General features: G+C 47.0%; 2 protein-coding genes and 1 long non-coding RNA gene across 3 annotated transcripts in view; 1 reads left to right on the top strand and 2 right to left on the bottom strand.

The window, feature by feature from the left end:
- Positions 1-22,720, bottom strand: part of LOC144892212 (uncharacterized) — a 623,022-nt gene that overhangs the window by 82,901 nt on the left and 517,401 nt on the right. The window lies entirely within an intron of this gene.
- WIPI2 (WD repeat domain, phosphoinositide interacting 2) lies at positions 623-16,628 on the bottom strand. Its single transcript, XM_068104937.2, has 12 exons — positions 16,249-16,628; positions 15,635-15,717; positions 15,130-15,299; positions 14,899-14,995; positions 10,904-11,001; positions 10,678-10,770; positions 10,240-10,310; positions 4,411-4,518; positions 4,091-4,255; positions 3,841-3,948; positions 2,901-3,031; positions 623-1,328 (listed from the first exon to the last, which is right to left on the bottom strand). The coding sequence occupies exons 1-12, from the start codon at positions 16,317-16,319 to the stop codon at positions 1,201-1,203; spliced, it is 1,323 nt and encodes a 440-aa protein (XP_067961038.1). The 5' UTR covers positions 16,320-16,628; the 3' UTR covers positions 623-1,200.
- Positions 16,979-22,720, top strand: part of LOC137418803 (uncharacterized) — a 55,364-nt gene continuing 49,622 nt past the window's right edge. The window contains exon 1 of the long non-coding RNA XR_013623418.1: positions 16,979-17,067. This is a non-coding gene — a long non-coding RNA (uncharacterized LOC137418803). The remainder of the gene's footprint in view (positions 17,068-22,720) is intronic.

The raw sequence follows: 22,720 nt of genomic DNA, 5'->3' as shown, positions 1-22,720 counted from the left end.
TGCGCATATGGAATGTGTGGAATTGATTGGGAAGGGCTGTACAGGCACAGATAAAAGGGCGGACGACAGGAGAGGATAGCTTATAACAATTAAGGCCTTTAAAACACCTGTGGTAAAACAATTGCCCATTGTGCTCCTGGTGCGTTTCCCCACAAGTGCCAAAGCCGTGAATGCCACGTTTCCACGGCCCAAGCCGTGCCAGAAAACCTCGGGTGCTCGATGCTCGTTTACTCAAAGTGAAAGCACGGCCTCCCGTAGGCTTTTGGCATCCGTCGCTTTCCGGCCGTCGCACACCTTGGCATGCCATCTGTATGCAGATGCATCACGTGCAAACGACTCGTACGACGATGATGCTGTAGCAATGCAGAGGCATTCTTCCAGCTCTGCTTGCATGTGGAAACAAGCCAGGCCTGGTGCGTGAAAAGTCGATTTATCACAGTCCACCCGTTGCATTTTAGTGACACGAGATCAGACTTATGTCTGATTGGGTAAAATCTCACTCTCGCCCCTCCCCCCAAGCGTGCGTGCCAGTCTCTTATCAATTTGTGAAAAGTGGAACCCACGGCAAGTCTACGAGTCGAAGTGAAAACGACAGAAAGGAAGCAAACAAACTGCTGGCATGTTCGTTGCAAAATTCAGTTTTATGTTGCCTAGCGTAATTGAGAGGCGAGACGTATTTACAGCGGCGAGTGCAGTTGCTAGTGCACACTCGCCCAACAATGCGAGCACAAACTATGTAAACTCCGCAGGACTTTGTCACATATATGGAAATACGTCACCACGATACATGCACACACAGACACGGCATGTCATACATGGCAAGACTTGTGCATTGTTAAACTTTACGATTGGAAATGAAAGGTTTCAAAACCTCCAAACGTGCGGCGGTTTCGGCTCAAAACGCACAAGGAACAATTGTGCTGTGGACGGGGGTGGGCCAGGATACAACGAAGATGGACGCGTTCTCATCCAGAATCGAGGAACACTATTTCAACGTCTAACTTTCATGGCTTTGGAAGATAACGAGAGAGAGAGAGAGAAAGAAGAAGAAGAGTACAGACAAAGATAATGCAGAAGGGATGGAAAGCGGCCAATTATTTTGCCACTCATTTCAGGTTGTGTCGGCAACAATGGGTTTTAGGCCTAAAGGATGTGGATAACGAACGTCGAGTGGTCACAGGAAGCAACCCCAACCAATCATCAGGATTCACTCTGTTGTATCACCGGTGGAAATTCGTTTTCATCATCCAGCTGTATCTCCCCGTGGGTGATCTCGTGCTCGGGAATGAGCGACGCTCCACCCACCGCGCCTGCCTCCTCCGAAAACCCTGGAATAAAAGGTCACAGGTCAACACTCGGTAATGGTTTCATGTCTTGGGTGATCTGATAAAACTGTCGAACTCCAAAATAACAGGCACACCAAAGTGCAAAGCTGGTTACAACCTGGCCACACACAGTACAGTATTCCACTACAGGATTTGATCTATCGGTCATTTTGGGTTCTTGTACAAGGGGGCATTTATTTATTATCCATGGATTGGATGGTGCACAGCGATTATGGACTTCGTGATATTTTATGGAGAGTGAGGAAGGAATGAAAGGAAAATGAGAATGGGGAGGAGGAAGAACGAGGAAGGGTGGAGGAAGAGCGAGGAAATGAGGAGGGGGAGAGGAAGAGCGAGGAAGGGTGGTAGGAGAGTGGGGGGGGAGGGAGGAGAGGGATGCCTCCACTGCATGTCGCTAAACACTGACATGAGGGGGGGAGAGAGGGGACGAGGGTGTGGGAGGAGAACGAGGAAGGGTGGGTTGAGCGACTCCTCACCACACGTCGCTATACACTCCGAGATGAAGGGAGGTGGGAGCGAGAGAAAGAAAAAGGAGTCGGAGAGAGAAGAGGCGGGGGGAGGAGAAGGTGAGCGCCGCCTCACCACACACGTCATACACTCTGGGAGGGTGTACAAGGAGGGGGTGAGAGAGAGAGGTGGGGAGCAAGAAGGCAGTTGGGGTTCGGGGGGGGGGGGGGTGGGAAGGGAGTTGGCAGGGGGGGGGGGGGGGGGAGGAGGAGTAATGCCTCAAAAATTTAGTGGAAATTTTTGAAAGGGTAAGTTAATTAAAATATTAGTACAACATTTTCCAAATCTCTTGAACTTCTAGTTCACTTGTCCCACTAATTTACTCATTCTAATCCTATTGTGTTAATCATTCTTGAAATGTGATCTCCAATTTAATTTATTTTGCCTTCCTAACTCCGGAAATTTGCTCATGGAGAACCCAGGCGTGACCACGTGAGCATTCATGACGATCCTGCTGGTTAATTATTTTAATTGCACTCAATAAAGTTACACTTTCGGCATATTGCTTAATCTTTTCTTCACTCAATACAATTGTCCGGATAGTAGAGAAAAAAGTTTAATGCTTTGGCAATATCACATTCCTCAATTCACCATCCGTTGCTGTGACTGGTTGTGCAATTTATCACCCGAGGTCCAAGACCATCCAATTGAACCATCGCTTACATAGTGGCAGTACGCCTGGGTGCGGGGATTCCTGCTTGTTCGATGCACCAGGTCAAGACCCACGATTGTTCCAACCTTGCCCTTAACCACCCTCATGAAGTTTGCATGCATTCAAAAGACCTGTCGACCGACCGTGTATCTGTCTGTTGTTGACCTTCACACTCCGACGTCACCATCTCGAATGCTCAATCCTAATTTTTCCTGGAGAATTTCAACTTAGTGGCAAACAGGCATGCCACACCAAACTCAGTCATACCATTACTGCCATGGTGGTGTTATCTACACAGCTTTATTTTTGTACAGTTCTTTTAATGAGCCCTGACACTTGTGTTATGCAAAAGCAGCAGCTTGCATCGGCAACCGAGTGGTGTACACAGGCAGTACCTGGGCAGGATGGCGAGGCCATGGTTGCTGGCTTGGCAACCGCAGCAGCGTAGCTAGGCTGAACAAGAAACTTAGCTGGTCCTGCTGGGTCAAGGATATCGCCTCCCACCGATTCCGTGCTGCCATCCAACCTGCAGGGTGACCCGAAGGCAACGAGCAATTTCAAGGTGAAATGGAAATATTCGGAGAGTCGATTGGGAAATACTGGAACAGTTGGGCCTGTCGCACCACCAAACCTAGATAAAGGCTTGCAGAGATGTTTTGCAGTTGGGCCTATTGCAGCGACCAACCTAGCCAACTGCTACCGAATATGCTTGTGAGGCTGCTTTCCGCAAATTGCCAGTTATTTGTGGTTTTCCCATCTTTCCTCAAGTAAATAGGGTAGAGGAATGTCGCTCGGTACAAGATTACATTCTTGGTCCTAGAAGCTTTAGCACCACTTGCACGATGCTTCCGGCAATTATCTCCATCCCAAGTCATCTGGAGCATAGCTGATGTGCACTCAGCACGTGCAATTACCAAGCTTTCGGGGCAGTCCTCTCGTGCAAATCATTTGGAGCAATATCCTGGCATTCCGACCCCATCGCGATTGTCACCCACATCGCTTGCTGTTCGACGTCAACGCGGGCCATTGTTTACCAACTCGTACTCTTGGCGATCATTACCACCAAGCGCGGTATTGTTTGCTGCAAATTTATCGGTGCCCCATGATCCTTTGCTGACGTTTATTTTAATTGCCCTTTTTACCTCATTGGGATTTTGGTTGACGCGTAGTCGGCTGTACAGGATGCCACGTGTGCATGCTACGCAACTCTTCATTTGTAAGTCTGGAAAGTTTATTCTAAATCCTACCCTTTGAGTTTCACTTGAGACTTTATGGGGGTGGAAGGGAGGGGAGATTGACAAGTCCACACACTAAGCTGCTGCTGTAGATGCCTACCTGTGTTGCTTCATAAGAGTACACTCGCCACCATCCTGGGGATCCACGTTGTAGATGTACAAGTAGCCATCGGAGGAGGCCACAAGCAATCGGGGAAGTTTTTGCACCCTGCAAAACCCACACAAAAAAAAAAAATCTGGCTCGGGAGAGGCCAATTAGGGGCACTTATGGTCACCCTGAGGTTAATCGAAGAGCTCAGGTGCACTACAATTTGGGAGGGGGGTAATAGGTGAGGCTGGCGGGTGCTCACGTCGCTAAGGAGCAGACATTCTTATGGCCTGAGAAAGGCAGACGTACAGTGGCGAAGGCCCTGCCCTGGTTCAGCATCTCGGAAACTTGCGACGGCAAGTATGTCGTGGAAGCCATGAGGACTTTGCCCAGGTAATCAGACCAGGTGCTTGCCTCCTCTTGTGGCCTGGCAAAAGGTTTAGTTATGGGGTAGAAACAATAAGAAGTTAAATACATGAAATGTCTTTCTTTCCTTTAAGCCCATTAATATCTCCCTCTTGGATAGAACTTTGGCATTTACATGGTAACATGGCAGCCTGCAACCAGGCAAGGCGGGCATACTTTTCCTTGGGACTCTCCAACTTGAAGATGTGCACCGTTTCGGTGTTGCTCGAGGCACAAAGAAACACCGAGTCCAAGCTGAACCCCAGGGAGCAGATCGACACGCACCTGGATCGGAGAGACATTTCACGCACGTGTCTGTGAAAGCAATGGCAACTCGCCGATGCCATGACGAGCCATGACGACATTGCCTCTCACGGATCATTGCACAGGTAAGAAAGCGGTCATGTTTCCAAATAATGTACCGATGCATAAATCTGCTGTGTTGAACACGTCACCCACCTGGTTCACCTCCAGTTTTCCAGCATATAAATGGCACATTTGCAATACGCTCTGATGTCAGAACTATTTGGCCTGTACACTTGTGGATCGATTGGTTTTGGCAATGATTAAATACGCACGCGTTTACCTCGGTCAGAAGATGAACCCAGGTTCGTTGTATCGAAGTTGTAGATGTAGCGAAAGCATTTTAGTCATAAAAGACAACAGGTGGTTCAAACAGCAAAACAAAAGTTGGGTTGAGTGATAAAAGGACTGTTCGGGCCTCCTACATGTAGAAGGAAATTAATTTAAAGTTTGAGGTTAGGAAGAGGATGTAAAAAGGAAACTGGGTGGGTGGGTGGGTGGGTGGGGGTGATTTAGTCATAGAAGAACAATGCCAAAGGTTGTTTTATGCCTCCAAAGCCGGAGGCATTAAGTTTTGGGATCGTACATGTGAGTGTACGGCCCTTATTTATTTTTTGCAGTTACCACAAAAACTTAAGAGCCACTGATGGGATTTCAAGCAGACTTGGCAAGAGCATGGATTGTAAAACAAAAATGAACGGATTCCATTTTGGAGGGAATATTTTGGAGAGGCTTCAGAATTATTGGAATCTCCCGCGATGAAGCTATCTCTGAGGGCCTTTCACTCACTCACCGCAGGCAGGTAGGTGGTCTTTCTGTCTTCTACCGACTCCTCTCCGGCCTTGCACCCCCAGCTCTCTCTGTGCTCTGTCCCCCAAATATTCCTACAGGTCGCACAAGATCTGCCAGCAACCCTCTGATGGTTAAACTGCCGAAATCTCGGCTCTCTGCTCACCTTCACTCTTTCATTCCTCTTTTCTCCCGCCTCTGGAACAAACTCCCTCACTCCCTTCAATCCCACTCCTCCCTCCAGGTCTTTAAAACAGCTGTTCACCACCATCTCTTATCTTCCCCCATCCAAAACCTTGATCTTTTCTACCCCCGCTAATTCACCCCAGATCCACCTTGTTTGAAATTCCAACTTCTTTCCTGGAAGTCCTGGCAGTGTCCATATGTTTTATACCTCTCCCACCGCCCCCTTCCCACGCCCCCCCCCCCCCCTTCCCACGCCCCCCCCCCCCCCCCAAGCCCTCGCCCTCTCTCAGATCTCTCGATGACTCCATGTCTCTCGGTCCCTGCTCTCAAATGTTGTGTTTGTGTCCTTCCCCCTCTCTCCCCATCTTGTCTACCGCTCCCTATGTTATATGTTTTATGTGTCGGTTTGTCTTTCTGTGTGATTAATGTTCGCTCTTTCACGAGCGTCGACCTTGTATACAAAAAAAAAAAAAAAAAAAAAAAAAAAAAAAAAATAGGTGAAAGGTTATGCACCCTTTAAATGAAAATTTTGCCAACCACAACTCGAGTTAGAAAAAAAACGTCCAAAAGGCGTACGGGTCTTAATTGAAAACAAAATTGCATTAAGGAACAATAGGGGATTGCCGGAAGAGTATGATGAGGCGGTTGGAATGGTCTTCATTTAAAAACTACCATCTTTACCTCCGCCAACGAACGCGTCTGTCTGTCTTTGCCTGTGAGAAGGGTACCTCAAACAGTTGTGGACGGATTTGGCCGAAACTCGGTAGATAGGTTGGGTGTGTGACAAGGAATAATCGATTCAATTTTGGTGAAGATTCAAATCTGGATCCGGATATGAGGATTATATAATTTATTAAGTGATTCTTCACCATTGAGTGATAGGGCCAAAAACGATATATAGCACGATATCTCAAAAAGTTGGGGACTTATGATAAAATTTGGTGGACGAGTTGGGTAATTGGGTAAGTGACAACAACAACAAAACAACAACAGGCATTTTAAGGCCATTTTCCCTGCTAAAGCTGGGGTTAGCCTTGCGGGCCCCAATGCCCCATGACAATCTTCTCCATTTTGCCCTATTTTCTGCATCTCCCCTTGTTAACCCCTTTGTCCACATTTCTTCTTCCACCACCATTGGTGGTCTTTCTCGGTCTTCCCCGTCCTCTACTTCCTTCCACATTCATTTCCATCACTCTTCTCAACCAGTCACTTTCATCCTTCCTCAACACATGACCAAACCATCTCAACCTGTTTCTCTTCACAGCATCCATCACAGGCTCTATTCCCATCACCTTTCGCAATTCATCATTTGTCTTCCTCTCTCTCAACGAAACTCCGCACATCCATCGAACCATTCGCATTTCCACCCTTTCCAGCCTTCGTTGCTGCTCTTCGTTCATTACCCATGTCTCGCTCCCAAAAATCATAACACTTCTCACACATGCAGCATACACCTTTCCCTTCACCTTCAACGACACTCCCCTCCTCGTCAGCACGCCACTCAGTTCCCGAAACTTCTTCCGTGCACATCTCACTCCAGCAACCGTTGCCGAGTCTGATCCACCTTCTTCATTCAGCATGTCTCCTAGGCAGCAAAATGTTTTCACACCTTCCAGCTTCATGCCGTCTCCAAGATCCAACTCAACCTTTCCTCCATCTGCAGCTCCCTCTGTGCACACCTTAAACTTGAATGTAGCTGCCACACTGGTTAATGACCCTCTCAGACCACAACATTTTTGATGAACCCACTCGGTGCACATTGTACATTGAATGGAGTTCACTCCGACACCCTTCCTGCACACAGCACAGGGCCACTTCCCAGTTCTTTCCACCTCACCACATGCTTTACCACTTGCCATCACCTTCGTCTTTCCGATATTCACCTTCAGACCTTTTGCCTCCATACATTGCTTCCACTTGTTCATCTTCTCCTTCAGTCCATCCATACTCTCCCCAATCAACACCAGATCATCTGCATACAACAACTCCCACGGTAAACCCTCCTTTACGTTCCGAGCCAGCACAGCCAGCACATCCATCACAGCTACAAATAGTAGTGGACTTAGTACCGACCCCTGATGCGCTCCCACCTTCACCTCAAACTCACCACTGTTCCCGTCCTCCGTCCTTACAGCTGTGCGCGCTCTCTCGTACATTGCCATCACTACTCTGATCAACCATTCCTCCACTCCGAACTTCCTCAATGCCCATGTCACTACTTTGCATGGAACCCTATCGAATGCTTTCTCCAGATCAACAAACCCTTCTTCCTCTTCTTCATGTACTTCTCCTGCAACTGCCTTACAATAAAAAGCACGTCTGTTGTTCCTCTTCCTGGCATAAATCCAAACTGCATTTCGTCGATCTTCACTTTCTTCCTTATCCTCTTCTCCAACACCCTTTCCAATACCTTCATTCCATGCTCCAATAACTTTATCGCTCGGTACGAGCCACACTCCAGAGGGTCACCTTTCCCCTTGTATAGAGGGACGAGGGTACTCGGTTCCCAATCCACTGGAATGCGGCCTTCTTTCACCACCAGATTACAGATCTCTGGCATTCTCTTCACCCCCCAACTTCCTGCTGCCTTCAACATATCTCCCACAACTCCCGTCGGCCCTCCCGCTTTTCTACTCTTCATTGCTTTTATCACTTCCTCAACTTCCTTCTCAGTTATCTTTTCTGCCGGTCCTAAAACTGGGTTACTCTCTATGTTGCCATCCCATTCATTCTCTGCATTCAACAGCATTTCCATCTTCCTTTAATTCCATCTGGGTCCACAACGATTTGTCCCACTTCACCCTTCAAGCAACTCACCCCCATCACATCGCACCTCTCTTTCGATATCTGCTTTGCAATCCTGAATACCTCTCTCTGACCCTCCTCCGAATCCAAGCGTTCTCCGAACATTTTCCTAAATGCCTCCTGCGCCTTTGCTACCTCTTGCTTTGCAGCCTTCTTGGCTGCCTTATAACTTTCATGCTCTGCCTCTTCTGCCCCCGTACCCTTCACCTCATGCCACTCCTTGAACTTCTTCGTCTTCTCGTCAATCCTCTTTCCAACTTCATCATCTCACCACCATGTTTCCGAGTGCCTCGGAGGTCCTTTTATCCATCCACATACCTCACCAACGGCTCCCAACAGACTATCTTTCATTTACATCCAACCACTTTCAAGCTCAACCACATCATCCTCTACCATACTCAGCCTCTCTTTTAATGCCTCCCTCACTGTCACCTCTTTAAACCTCCACACCTTCATTTTCGGTTGGTACTTCACCCGTCGAGCTCTCCTCCCACCTTTCACCCTTATGTGTATGAGTTGGGTAAGTGATGAGAACAAAATTTTGGTTCAAGTGGGATCCAGATCTGACCTATCGGTGGAATCCAAAATGTAAACTGTTCAGCCTGGCAGAGGTATGCTCTCTCGAGTGACGTTCTAGTTGCATATGTGACTGGAGAACTGTGATCGGAGATCGCTGTTGGTTCCCGGAATAGTCAACTCTTAATATTAGCCAATTGGTAGCACTTTAAATTATGCTTCAGTGAAGACCAACTGTTACGGATTTATGTGAATGTATGTGAATTACTATTCAGGTCTTTGCTTATCAATGTGTAGTCGATTAAAGGTTGTTGTGATTAAAGGGTCAGGAGCCCTTCTGGGAAAAAGGAGAACGGAAACGGAAGAAGAAAAGACACGAGGTCCGGGAGAAGCGACGATCTTCTTCTTCTTCCTCGCCGAGCTCCGACAAGAGTTGGTATCGATATTGAGCAGCGTGGAGGACGCTGCGTCTGAAAGCCCGTCTGACAAAAGGAGTTACCTGCGCGGGGTAATTACCCCTTGACACGTCAAGTTGCCGTGGGTTCGTGCACGGAACCAAGCGTCCGGCACAGTTCGCCTCACCGTCTACAAGGACGCGTACGGGTCGCACCTTGGGCCTCGCACGCGTTGCAAGCCGCGCTTGGTTTTGCCCCGTTGCTTGGCAAGGAGGTGTGCGCGGCAGCAGCTGTTCCCGGTACGGGACGTGCCCGGTGGAAGCACGTCAGGAAGGGTCCGTTCAACCGCCCACGTGCGGAGATCGAACTACAGGAGTACGGAGACATTGTGAGAGACATTGACCATGGAGGGAGTCGGGAGTGGGGCTCACGTGAGGAATGTATAAGATGGCCATCTTAGAGTTATTGTAGATGAGTTTACATCTTTGTAATATTGATTGCTGATTGTTGATGGTTGTTGATTGCTCGGGGAATATATCATTGATTATTCCGGATCCTTGGTGTGGGGTTTCTTATTGATTGGAATTCATATTGATTGCGTTACGAAAGCGCATAAATAATAGATCTTTCTGGCGGAGTTCCTCTCACGGTCCGGGGGTCACCGAGACCAGGTAGTCACCGGGAGGACCACGTAACACCAACAAACACTTAATGCCTCCCTCCCTCCAGGAACCATATGAATTAAAAAATTAAATAATGGAAAAAGTAAATAATTGAAAAATGAAAAATATTTAAACAATTGAAAATTTAATAATTGGAAAATAACTAAATTGAAAGATTATACAATGAAAAATTAAATAATGGAAAAAATATTCTTCAAAAAGCGGGACGCCACGGTCACCAATACTAAACACTTGATGCCTACCTCGGGAACCATAACTAGTAGATGGCCCCTTATTTGATTGCGTGAGGAAACAACCCCCAGGAGGATATGGAATGAGAGCATACGTACCTCTTCACCCCACGGCGGAATTCGAAGACCTTCTGCCCTTCAGGAACCGTGAACACACGAATGACTGTACCCTGGAGAGAAGAAGCAGAAAATCTGTAGCTCTACCAATTCACGTACGAGGTAAAGATTAAAACGCTAAAGTTATCCAGAACCAATTGTGGGGATTTGCATGTTTAAGAGACTCGCCGAAGCACGGCAATTCCTAATCGAGTGATTCACACTCAACTTTGCCATCTTTATGGTACCCGCAGCAGCATACGTTTTATTCTGAGGGGATCTGGTTAGGCGCTGGGAATAGGCAACCCTGTACCCAACGACGGTGCTTTGCAGACATGCATTACATGGGCAGGTAATGTTTGGAAGTTTAAGAGACAGGGAGTAGAGGAGCAAACACGACCTGAGGGGTAGAGCAAAGAGTTTATAGAAGAGGGAACAAACCTTTTCTGAGGCGGTGGCGAGACGAGTCCCGGCAGCGTCGAACGCCATGGCAGCCAGCGGGCTGTCGTGAGCAGGAATCATGGTGACGGCACGCTGAGGAGGATGATACAGGGGTCAAAAGTGTGCTATAAAACCTGAGCCGTGCAGGGTAAACATCACGTATGGTCTTTGTGTGCCACAAATGTTTCTCTTATCCGATCCAAAGTAACATTGTACGAAGTCCTACCAGATTGACGGTGTCGAAGACCTGCGCTTCGCCGATTGTGGCACTTCCAGGATAGGCCAGGAAACAGTTGTCATTGCTGATGGACAGGGCACAAAGTCCTGCACACAAGAGCACGTGGACATGAGCGCATGCACAGTCTGATGCCTTGTAAGTATGAGGAGTGGTAAGGTTTGAAGGACCTTTTACAAAATTAATCACCAATCTAACGATTCAGTAATAGGATGAGACGTTCCCTTTTAAAATCCTTATTGGGTTGATAAATTACAAGTTCCAAAAGCATCCTGGGATGGTTTGCACATGCGTTGTCAAGTAGTTCGATAGCTTGTTTTGGTCGAATAAGTTTTGGGTGCAGTTGTACGGTTATATCAGTTTGATCGCCTTTATATGAAAAATACGATGTCAGCGATCAGTGCGCTCCCCAGAACGACCGGTGCGCGCTCCCCAGAACGACCGGCGCGCTCCCCAGAACGACCGGCGGGCTCCCCAGAACGACCGGTGCGCTCCCCAGAACGACCGGCGCGCTCCCCAGAACGACGGGCGCGCTCCCCAGAACGACGGGCCCGCTCCCCAGAACGACGGGCGCGCTCCCCAGAACGACGGGCGCGCTCCCCAGAACGACGGGCGCGCTCCCCAGAACGACGGGCGCGCTCCCCAGAACGACCGGCGCGCTCCCCAGAACGACCGGCGCGCTCCCCAGAACGACCGGCGCGCTTGATAGAACCAGGAATAGTATTGATAGTTTCATTGTGCGCTGGACTTTGCTCTTGGTCTCGGCCACCGAGAGCCCCAATGCTGTCAACAATCAAGGTTTAGAGTGATTTGTTCCATGATCGCATGTCCGCTGTGTCATTTCAGTGTTCTTTATCAGTTATCTTCCCGTTGATATGCAGCACAAGGCCTGATCCACAACTCTCCACCATTTTATAAGGCCAAATACATGAATTACCTTACAAGGAACTTCAAAACAAGAAGCCTGCGCTATTATTACCAACCTATGGTTGTTTGGCCATGCTCTATTTTTTAAATGGTGAGCGTCAAGCAAGGAAGCAGCACCTACCATTTTTCAAGTGTTTGGTGTGACTGGGCCTGGGTTTGAACTACCGAGACTCAGGACACTTTAAAACCATTACACTACCGAAGCTGGGGGCTAGATGTTGGTCTTCTTGGCCGAGATGTTCTGCTTCTTCCATACGAATTCCAGCCTCCATTACATCCTACTCCACCGTTTGCTTGCGTTTATCGGCTTTCGTAGTTCTTGCTTATCTTATTGCTTTTTCTTTTCTCCTTCGGATGTTACAATGGACCCAGTATATTTAAACCATGGAAAATTCATGAATTTCTCAGGACGTTTTGATTTGCATTCATCTACTTCTTCAGTTACCGCTTCCCCATTGACCATTTATAGAGTTACCAGAGTCCGGTTTTTCCCGGACATGTCCTCCTTTTCAGTCCTTAAGTATCCGTCTGGCCGGGTGTTTTAAATATTAATAAACGTCCAGGTTTTTGCCTTAAAAAATTTTGTTTTTTAGTTTTTACATTTTCAAATGGATATATTTTAAGATTGGAGATACTTTTTACCTTATTTAAACGGTTAAACCATTTTTGTACATTTTCTTAGTGATAAAATGTGATTATGTGATGTTTGGGCCAGGACAGCTTGGTGTACAAGTCTGTACTACACCGTCATGGCGTAATGGGCATGTTCGATCGAACATCAACACACGCGCGTCCTCTTCCTGTTCCTGTCCAACCTCGCAGTGTGAGAGTCCAGTGGCGTGCTCAGCTCATCTTTTCTCAGTCCGTACCGTTATCCCTTATACATTTGTTTGATTTTCTTTTTTACAATGCCAAAACGAAAGTGTTCATTCACTGCAGAATGAAAGACAAAATTCCCGTATTTTTGAAGTGGTCGGGAAGAATTGGAAGCAGAGTGCTTGGCATGTCGGGCTGGTACGTACGCCTCTGTGTCAAATAAAGGTGTTATTGATTTTCAATCTCGCGTAATGGATTCGGACAATCACGAGAAAGCAGTTCGAGCAAAACGGAATCCTCATTAGCAAAACTAAAGGACTGGTGAAAGGAAAGGACTCGCTACATGTGAAGAGATACATTGAAATTTGAATATTTACCTCCGCCACCAAAGGTGGTTGGAGATTATGTCTTCACCCCTGTCTGTCGGTCTGTCTGTCTGTCTGTTTGTGAACAAGATATCTTAAGGTTGTGGACCGATTCAGACGTAATTTGGCAGAGAGGTAGTGTATGTCACACGGATGAAATGATTAGATTTTGGTGAAGATCTGGATCTGGCTACTAGAATTTAAGTGATTCTTCACCATTGGGAGATAGGGCCAAAAACTACACATAGCAGGATATCTCAAAACGTTGCGGACGGATTTGGACGAAACTTGGCGGACCGGTTGGGTGTGTAAAAAAAAAACCCACCGTTTAGAGGCCATTTTTCCCCGCAAAGCGGGGGTTGGCCTTTTCGGGGACCGTGGTAGTTGTTGTTTTTTGGTCCCCTTTTTGAAGCAATGTTTTACGGCCGGATGCCCTTCCTGACGCCAACCCTTTTTGCCGCCTTCAACGACAAACAGGAAATTACCAGTGAACTGGTACTCAATTAGCCGACCTCGGAAGGATGACAGGCTGAGTCAACCCCCCTGGCATTAATTCGGCGATCGACCGAGATTCAAACCCAGGATCCTAGGATCCTAAGCCGGCACCCTAGCCGCTAGCCCAACACCAGGGATTGTGTGTGTGACAAGCACTAATCGATTCGATGTTGGTGAAGATCTGAATATGGATTCGGGTACGAGAATTATTTAATTTTTACGTGCTTCTTCATTGAGAGATCAGGCAAAAAGTGATAAATAACATTAGATTAAAAAAAGTTATGGACGAGTTATGACTAAACTTGGTGGACGAGTTGTAGTCAGGTTCACTATTTTTTCGTTCAAAATTTTGGGAGATTAGCAAAACTATACATTTTTAGAATATTCAGAGCATGAGGAATCCAAAAATTAATGTTGGCATTTGCGTAGACACCTTTGCGAAAATGACACTCAGGACAGTGATGATCTGTAAAAGCATATTCCTGAACGGTATAGACCAGGTAGATCCTGTGTATAGGACTTATAGTTCAATCTGATACGAACAAGGCTGCTTTCTTGCTTTATAAACCCAAACCTATAACTTCAAAGGACTTGCAATATCATGTATTATGTAATAGTTATATCACAAATATAAAGACAATTGTTTTCAATTACCTTTGTTTGTTGCTTTTCTATAATCCTGAGCACTATTTTGAGGCCTTTATTGGATTCCTTGACCCAGAAAACATAGGATTAGCTTATTTAATTAAGTTTCTAGGTTGACTAGAAGCTGAGATAGCGCAAAATATGTATTTTATGGCGGCCATTTTGAAGATCCAAAATCTGTGTCTATGCAAATGCCAACATTGATTTTCGGATTCTCCATGCTCTGATGATTCCAAAAATGTACAGGTTTGCTAATCTCCCAAAATTTTGAACGAAATTATATTTGTTTAAACATAGTGAACCTGACTATGGGTTAGGTGACAAGAACAAGCCGATTAGATTTTGATTCAGGTCCGAATCCAGATCCAGCCTATCGGTGGATACAAAACGTAAACGGTTCAGCCTGGCGGAGGTGTGCGCTCTACCGAGTTCCGTACTAGTTAATGTGTGAAATGGTCTCCCTGGAAAGGTAGTGGCAGAACAAACAGTCGATAGATTTAAATTTGAGTTGTAGGTGCATTGAGGCGATGTCAGTGATTGTTCATTCCACAAGTTACAACCATCATCGCTTTTTTTTTTTTTTTTTTTTTAACAGTGTAACACCTTCCTCCTTCCTTCTCCAACCCCAGTGAAATGAAGATAAATTGATTGCATTAATGTCACGTTAATAGAGCACGGGTACAAGGACCCAGGTGGCCTCCACCTGCGTCAAAGTTCCTCATACAACACCGATCGTACCAGTCGGGTTCGGGGGAGTCTCACGGATCGTATGCAGAACCTTCATGTCTCGGATGTTGTGGATGTACAGGCTTTCCTCCAGGCACACGATTAGTCGCTGTTAGTTGGAAAGAGATGGACGTTACCAAACATCGTTGCATGGCAACACCAAACAGTCCAATCCGTCTCATCTAAAGCAGGTAAAAAGACGGCAATTGTGACTACGTAGTAATGCGACGACCAAGAGCTCACCTGTCGATTGAGCTTGACGGCGAGGATGGTGTTGGAGTAACTGTAGTTGCAGATCTCGGTCCCCTTCTTGAAATGGCAGACCTTGAGTTTGCGGGGTGCAGTCAGGCTCACGATCGCCACCAGGCTGCTGGAGAAGAGTCGTTCCACGATGCATACTTCCTCCGTGTCGGCTGCAAGGAACGATTCAGAGGGGAGGAAGGGGAGCGGAAGGACGCACAGCCATGAGACTCGTAAAGACCGCCACACAAGTTCCACGCATGACTTCCGACAGTCTCTCCTCTACCCACTCACGTACCCCTCTACTCCCACAGGGCCCCCTCTCCGTCCCCCATTTCCTCTCCGCCAGTCCCCTTCTTGCTTCTTATACCGTCAAGTTTTTTTTTGTCCATCTGCTCCTCTGTCTCTCGCTGTCCCAACGGCCTCGAGTTCCCATTTCGAAAGAGCGATCGTCACTGAAAAAAAACCAAAAAAAAAAACCAGGGACATGGAGAGAAGCACAACTCACTGCATTCGTAGATCTGTTCCAACTTGTCCACGGAATTGAGGGTGAAGAGTCTGTATCCGGATTTGGAGCCGACCGCCAGTGATCTACAAAGGCAGACACACGGCAGACACACGACGAGCAGTCATCGGCTTTTCAGGATATGGAAATCGAGCCAACGCTCCTCATGGAATCACCTTTCAACTACGTCACGAAAACGTGACGTCACTGCTAAAAATGACGTGGCGGTTTGACTGACGTCACTTCTAAAATGCCGTTTGAGCGCCAGTCACGTGGCTGCGCGCGTGCTCAATTCCACATCGGCCGCAGCACGACTCGAACCTGGCAACATCAAATTCGACCTGAACACCGTTAGCCCGTGCACGTCATGCGCTCGGGTATGACGTCGGTCATCACGCATGACGTTAAACAAAGAACCTTCGCGTCACGCATCGAGTGGAACGTCACAGTCGGCCGGACAAGCGTGTACACAACCACGACGAACAATAGTCGAGACAAAGACAATGGCAGATCGACAGACAAAGGAACCCAACGAGGGAGAGCGAGGCCTCGCTAGAGGAGCGACTCGGGCCGCCTCGCTCGCTAGTCGAGGCCGTGGTCTCCGGGCGCGTCCTTACGTGTAGTCTTGGTTGAAGTTGGCGAAATGAAGCGCGGCAAGCGGCTCGCCGCAGTGGCTTGCGAGGTTCATCGGGCCCGGACCCGTCCGACTGGGGAGCGCGTACGGACGTCGTTACGTGGCGCCCGGGACGGCCAGAGCACCCGCGACGACAACAGGCCGCGATGGCGCGTCACGGCCGCACCGTCATTAGCACAACACCCTCGTGCGTCGCTTACGATGTTTACACCTTTACCTCGACGTCAGCGATTTAATCTTTTACTCACATTACCATATAATGATAATTGTACCAGACAACGGTCGCGTGAATTATATTGTTAACTACAAGTACAAGCTATCGGGGGACGGAACTTGGTCTGTTTATCGCTGTCGTGCATGTCTTATGTATGACCTATGGAATAAATGAAGGATAAACCTTAACAACGTTTGTATTTCGAACTCCATGTTGGTTCGTTTGCTGCTGCTTCCCGATATCTATTTTCCATAATGGCGTTTATAAAGTGGGCGGTGTAATGGTGGAGCGCTGTTCGCCATACATGGAAAACGCCCATGCAGAATAAATTCCAGTTGATCCACGGATTTATTTTCAAACGTGCTTGAAATTAAAACAGTAGCGGCCATTCGGTTTTACACATTTTAATAAAATTAATGTTTTAATAATTCACCCGAAATTATTGAAATTTTGCTTGTTTTTTTTTTTGACCATTTTTTTTCCACAGGGTCGCCACGAAATGCGAGGTTTTTGGTTTCGTTCGCGATTGTGTCATCGTTTCGAGAGGTACCTGAACCGAAAGAGCGAAGCTCATGGCGGTTTATTCAGGTAGTAGAATGTGATTGATTGAGCGTGTTGTTCAGAAAATTACGTCATTACGTCACGTCGCAAACACAAGCGCACGTTTTAATGCGTTGCTTTCACGTTCGGCTTTACTTCTCTTTAGCATGTATTGATTGGAATTTCAGCCTCTGCTTTTGCTTTCTGATCAATGTTTCTTCACCTTGTTTAGGTGCCGATAAGTCTATTTATTACGTAGGCATGGGGGATGAGGGTGGTGTCTGAGGCGTCGTGTTCCGTTAGCAAACAGCTTGCTATCGCTTGACAAGCGGCTTGCTTGATTGAAAGCACTCAAGCTAGCTCTCCAACGGAATAAGCCACAATACAGCTTGGTGAGGTGAATGACAAGTGGAATAATTCTACCGGGTAGTAATCTGGGCCCAGTGCTGTTTATCTTCATCAATGACCTCACAGTCTCAGGTGTTCTGGATTCCGAGTTAAAATGCAAAACTGTATCGGGAGGTTGATGCCCAGGATGAAGCAGAAGCCCTGCAAGAAGATGTGAATGCAGCTATAGGGCCGTCCCGAAAATGGTGGCTCCCATGCCGAAAATGGCGGCTTCCATCCCGAAAATGGCGGCTAGCGTCCCGGAAAATTGTGGCTCCCTTCCTGGAAAATGGCGGCTCCCGTCCCGGAAAATGGCGGCTCCCATGCCGAAAATGGCGGCTCCCATCCCGAAAATGGCGGCTAGCGTCCCGGAAAATGGTGGCTCCCTTCCTGGAAAATGGCGGCTCCCGTCCCGGAAAATGGCGGCTCTCGTCCCGAAAATGGTGGCTCCCATGCCGAAAATGGCGGCTCCCATCCCGAAAATGGCGGCTAGCGTCCCGGAAAATGGTGGCTCCCTTCCTGGAAAATGTCGGCTCCCGTCCCGGAAAATGGCGGCTCCCGTCCCGGAAAATGGCTCCGCTCCCAGAAAATGGCGGCTCCGCTCCCGGAAAATGGCGGCTCCCGTCCCGGCAAAATGGCGGCTCCGCTCCCGGAAAATGATGGCTCCCATCCCAAAAATGGCGGCTCCCCTCCCATAAAATGGAAGTTCCCGTCACGAAAATGGTGGCCCCCATTCAGTGAGAGCAAAGTGATCCACTATGGGAGGAGCGACCATACATTTGCCAATAGAGAACGAGAATGAAGAAAGCAATTTGGGCGTATTTAGCTCTGTTTCTGCAGAAGTAGTGATGAGAGTGAATCTGGACCTTGGAATAATAATATCATCGTGGCTTTCCTTGGAAATATCACCTTGACTCTTCATTTGACTCCAGCAGATCTTTAGAGGCCTCGTTAGAACAGTTTGTTTGCTCATGGTACGGGCCGTTGTCTACTAACGACCTGAATGAGGCAAAATATATTATTTTGCATGGCATCATCACCCAACGAAGGGGTTTTACCCCCAAACAAAGACCCTTTCTATCAGCACGTTCTTCAATGTAATATTATCAATCAGGTATCCATCGTCGTTCTCCGTCTCCAATTATTGAAGCTCCTTATCCTCATGGACTTGGCTGGGCTATTGATGATGATTATCTCACCCTTGTCTGGATGACCAAAGATCCCACCCACTCCCAGATCGATTTTGGAGGTGATTCCATGCACCTGCAAGCAGTCAAAGTGTGTACCTGGACCATGTACTTGCCATAACTCCGGCCTTCCCTGAACTGATGCTTGTTCTTGTAGGAACTACAAAAATGGTCCTCGGACCGCCACTTAACTAGCTTTCGAGATCAGCATGACGAACAGTTAGATGATGAGTAATGAACAGTTTCGAAAAGCTGGACGATTCCAACTTAAGTACATAAGAGATTTTCTGTTATCCTCATATCATGGCGGACGAACAACCTGACCCTCCAAAATATCTACAGAACAATTAATTGAGAGCGGGAAAGAAAATGATGATGATATTGATGCTGATCTAATGTAATTGACTGATCCAATGTCAAATTACTGCACTGCCTTAGCTGATTGGAGTGATTGCTTTACAATCTGTACATGGTCTGATGTTTGTTTTAATGCATGTACATTGTACATACTCTGCAGTGCAATGGTTACAGCGTCCTCTCCGAGTCTGGGAGGCAGTCCAAACCCCGGCGCAGTCAAAACAAAGACATAAATTGGTACAAGCTGCTTTCTTGCGAGATGTTCAGCATTGAAAAGGATAAGCTCTGACAATCTCCATGTGTTAGCATCCATGGGGACAAGCAAATCCCTCCATATGAAATTCCCCTCAGAGTGTGATGAGAAAGGCGGAGCCATTGTTGTGATGTCACTGGTACCCAGAGTGCCTCGGGAAGTGACGGCACTTCCCCCCAAGCTCAGTGGCTGTTTTCTCATTGTCCCCCGTCGCACCGCGGAGCAAAAGGGGGACTATGGTTTTCCCCTCCGTCCGTGTGTCCGTCCGTGCGTGCGTACGTGCGTGTGTAAGCGAAGGACCGCATTCGAATTTGGTGTGGGTGCAACCCACGTCAAAATCCAAGATGGCGGCCGCCATGTATGTCTGATGCCATGTATGTATTAACCTTGTGAGCGGAATATCTTGAAAAATAAGCGAAGTACCAACTTCTAATCTGGTGTGTGGGTGTATCTCGGCATAAGGAAGAACCCTATTGAAAATTGGGTCGCCACGTCAAAATCCAAGATGTCCGCCGCCATGTATGTCTGAAACTTGTGAGCTGAATATCTTGAAAAATAAGCGAAGTACCAACTTCTAATCTGGTGTGTGGGTGTATCTAGGCAGAAGGAAGAACGCTATTGAAAATTGGGTCGCCACGTCGAAATAAAAGATGGCCGCCACCATATATATGTCTGAACCTTGTGAGCGAAATATCTTGAAAAATAAGCGAAGTACCAACTTCTAATCTGGTGTGTGGGTGTATCTAGGCATAAGGAAGAAGCCTATTGAAAATTGGGTCGCCACGTCAAAATCCAAGATGGCCGCCGCCATGTATGTCTGAACCTTGTGAGCGGAATATCTTGAAAAATAAGCGAAGTACCAACTTCTAATCTGGTGTGTGGGTGTATCTACGCATAAGGGAGAACGCTATTGAAAATTGGGTCGCCACGTCAAAATCCAAGATGGTCGCCTCAATGTATGTCTGAACCTTGTGAGCGAAATATCACATCATCGCATGTTTTCTGCGTCTTCCACTTTGTCAACTCACATCACTTCCCCGACGGGGGACCTAGGCGTAACGCTTGTCTAACACTCCTATGTTGTGTGTGTCCTTGGTTGTTATGTTTATGTGTGGGTTTCAGAGGGAGGAATGTGTGTGTCTGTGTGTATACCCAATGCAAAGAAAAATAAATAGTCACCACGTGGGCTGATGGTCATCACTTGAGGTTATAGTTCAGACCTATGCTTATTTTGGGCGGACCCCTCTTGGATCCCCCTGATCCCCTGGGAAGACCCCTGATGCTAAATTGAAGAATCTACGACCGAGCAATTCTGCGGACCATCAGGTAGAAGGGCTTAATCGGGTTTCAGGGAAATCGGTTGGTAAATAAGGGACGAGTATGGATCTGAGGTTTCAAGGGGTATACTCCCATGATCCGAAATTATTGAAAAATCGAAGCCCGAGCGATTGTGGGGGCTACTGTCTTGTGTTCATGTGTCAAGCTTCAGAACAATCAGCCAGGTGATATGGGAGGAGTAGCAAAAATAACAAAAAGGTAACGGACGGGCGGACAGACATCCGGCCATCACGACCCAGTTTATAAATGAATCCCTTCCACAATCGAGATGAGATGACCTAATAAATACATGACTGCATTTTCATCCGTGACTTTAGCGTGTTCATTTACACAGATATGTTAATGTCCGGATTAATATTTTTGTGCCTGCGATGCTTCACCCAACGGTGGAAGTATTCGTGGGTTTTGCCGACATGAGCATTTGCACTGTTATGTGTTTTATTACCAAACATTATGAAGACTTTGAAACGCGGCAAATATGACATTTCAGTGCAGAAGTGTATAATTAGTCTTCATAACGTCTCATTAAATTATAGTATGACCTGGGCACGTCACATTTTCCACGAGCAAAGTAGGTTTTACCACTGTGTTCAGTTAAACGTGTCTATTTACATTATTGAGGAAGATATCATGATTTCAAATCGATGACTGTCCCTGTTTCGTCATGATTGATCAATGTACGACCTCGTTGCTTCATCCCAGGAGGATCACAGTGTGTTCCGCTACTGTGCGCACTTCCATCTGTCTGTGTGCGTTATTGAGGAAGCTATGATCACTTGAAAACGATGAAGATTACTTGGATATTGGTTTTATTGGATAAATAACCAAGTTTCAATTATGATAATTTTTTGAATAAAGCATCGGCATCTCAATACTTCAGAATTGGCAATTATGTTCAGATATCTGTTTACTACCTAAGTTTTGTAGCTTCGCGATAAGTAGTCATGGAGCATCGAGTCCATAAAAATTGACAAAAATGCCAAAAAGTGACTTCCTGGACCCTGGTGGTCAAATTCAACCCCACAGCACCATGTTGGGCCGATATCTCATGGAGAACTTTTTTTACCCAGAGTCGACCATATACTTGTCTATCGATGCCCAAAAGTTCAAGTAACACCTCGGCGACGGAACAAAACTGATTTCCAGCCGCTTTTCCAGAGGCTGCATACACCCTACATTGAGTGAAAGGGCCAACAACGATATAGAGCATGATATATCAACATTATGGACCTACAGTTGATTGTCTCGTTTGAATTTGGGGTTTCAGACATTAAATATCTCACAATATGTTTCAATCAAAAGGTCTTCTATTATGCACTGGTGCACTTGGTGGTACAGGTAGGTCGCTTAGGTATAGATGGATGATTGCAGTCCTCCACTCGAACAAACTTCTAGGAAGTGTCCTCCAACTTTGAGTGAGGCTTTTATTACCTTTGCCAGAGAGGGCATTGCATTTTTCTGTCTGTCCACACAAAATGTCCTAACATAGGCCACAAAACTCCACCTGGTGCTAGTCAGTGTTTCAGAGGTGGTGACCAAAGATTGTTGGATCATTCAGGCTTTAATGAACCAGGTTCTGCGAGCACCTTTCACAAGCATCGCCATTCCCGCGTGCGGATCCACGCATGCGCACCCGCCTCACCAGAAAGACATCCGAGTACACATCTTTTTTTCAACCGAGTACCTTTACAAAGCATGTCCAATTACAACGTGAGTACCTCAATAAAGTACGTACTACTAGTATGTAAGATCTGTACGGTCTTCTTTGTGGTCTTGCACCCTCTGCTCTTTCCATGCTTGGTCATCCCACCAACCCCCAGGTTCCTGATGGGCTCACACGGTCCACCATCAACCCCCTTCTGGTGAAACTTCCTAAATCCAGGATCACTGCTCACCTCTACTCATTTGTTCCTCTTTCTCCGACCTGTGGAACAAACTTCCACATTCTCTTCAATCTCATTCTTCCCTCCAAACAGGACAAACCCTCCAGGTCTTCAAGACAGCTGTTCACCACCATCTCAGGTTGTCCCTAATCCTACTTTTCATGAAGTACACCATGAGATCTTCAACGTCCACCAACTAATGCCGGCAGATGGAAATCACACAAAACAAGTCCTGGTCAGGGCCTAAAATGTCTATTGACTAGATAGTCCTCCTGATCGATCCAATATGGCAGAAA

Source organism: Myxine glutinosa, chromosome 5 (genome assembly GCF_964187855.1).
Source record: "Myxine glutinosa chromosome 5, kmMyxGlut1.1, whole genome shotgun sequence".
Lineage (NCBI taxonomy): Eukaryota > Metazoa > Chordata > Myxini > Myxiniformes > Myxinidae > Myxine > Myxine glutinosa.
The sequence above is the reverse complement of the archived record's forward strand: the minus strand, read 5'-3'. Positions and strand labels throughout refer to the sequence as shown.

Bases quoted from the DNA above. Each gene is read 5' to 3' on its own strand.
- WIPI2 (XM_068104937.2), bottom strand. From the start codon at position 16,319: ATGAACCTCGCAAGCCACTGCGGCGAGCCGCTTGCCGCGCTTCATTTC. The intron at 15,718-16,248 runs GTAAGGACGCGC...CTGCCTTTGTAG, and splicing joins AACTTCAACCAAGACTACAC to ATCACTGGCGGTCGGCTCCA. The intron at 3,949-4,090 runs GTGAGCACCCGC...TGGGTTTTGCAG, and splicing joins AATGTCTGCTCCTTAGCGAC to GGTGCAAAAACTTCCCCGAT.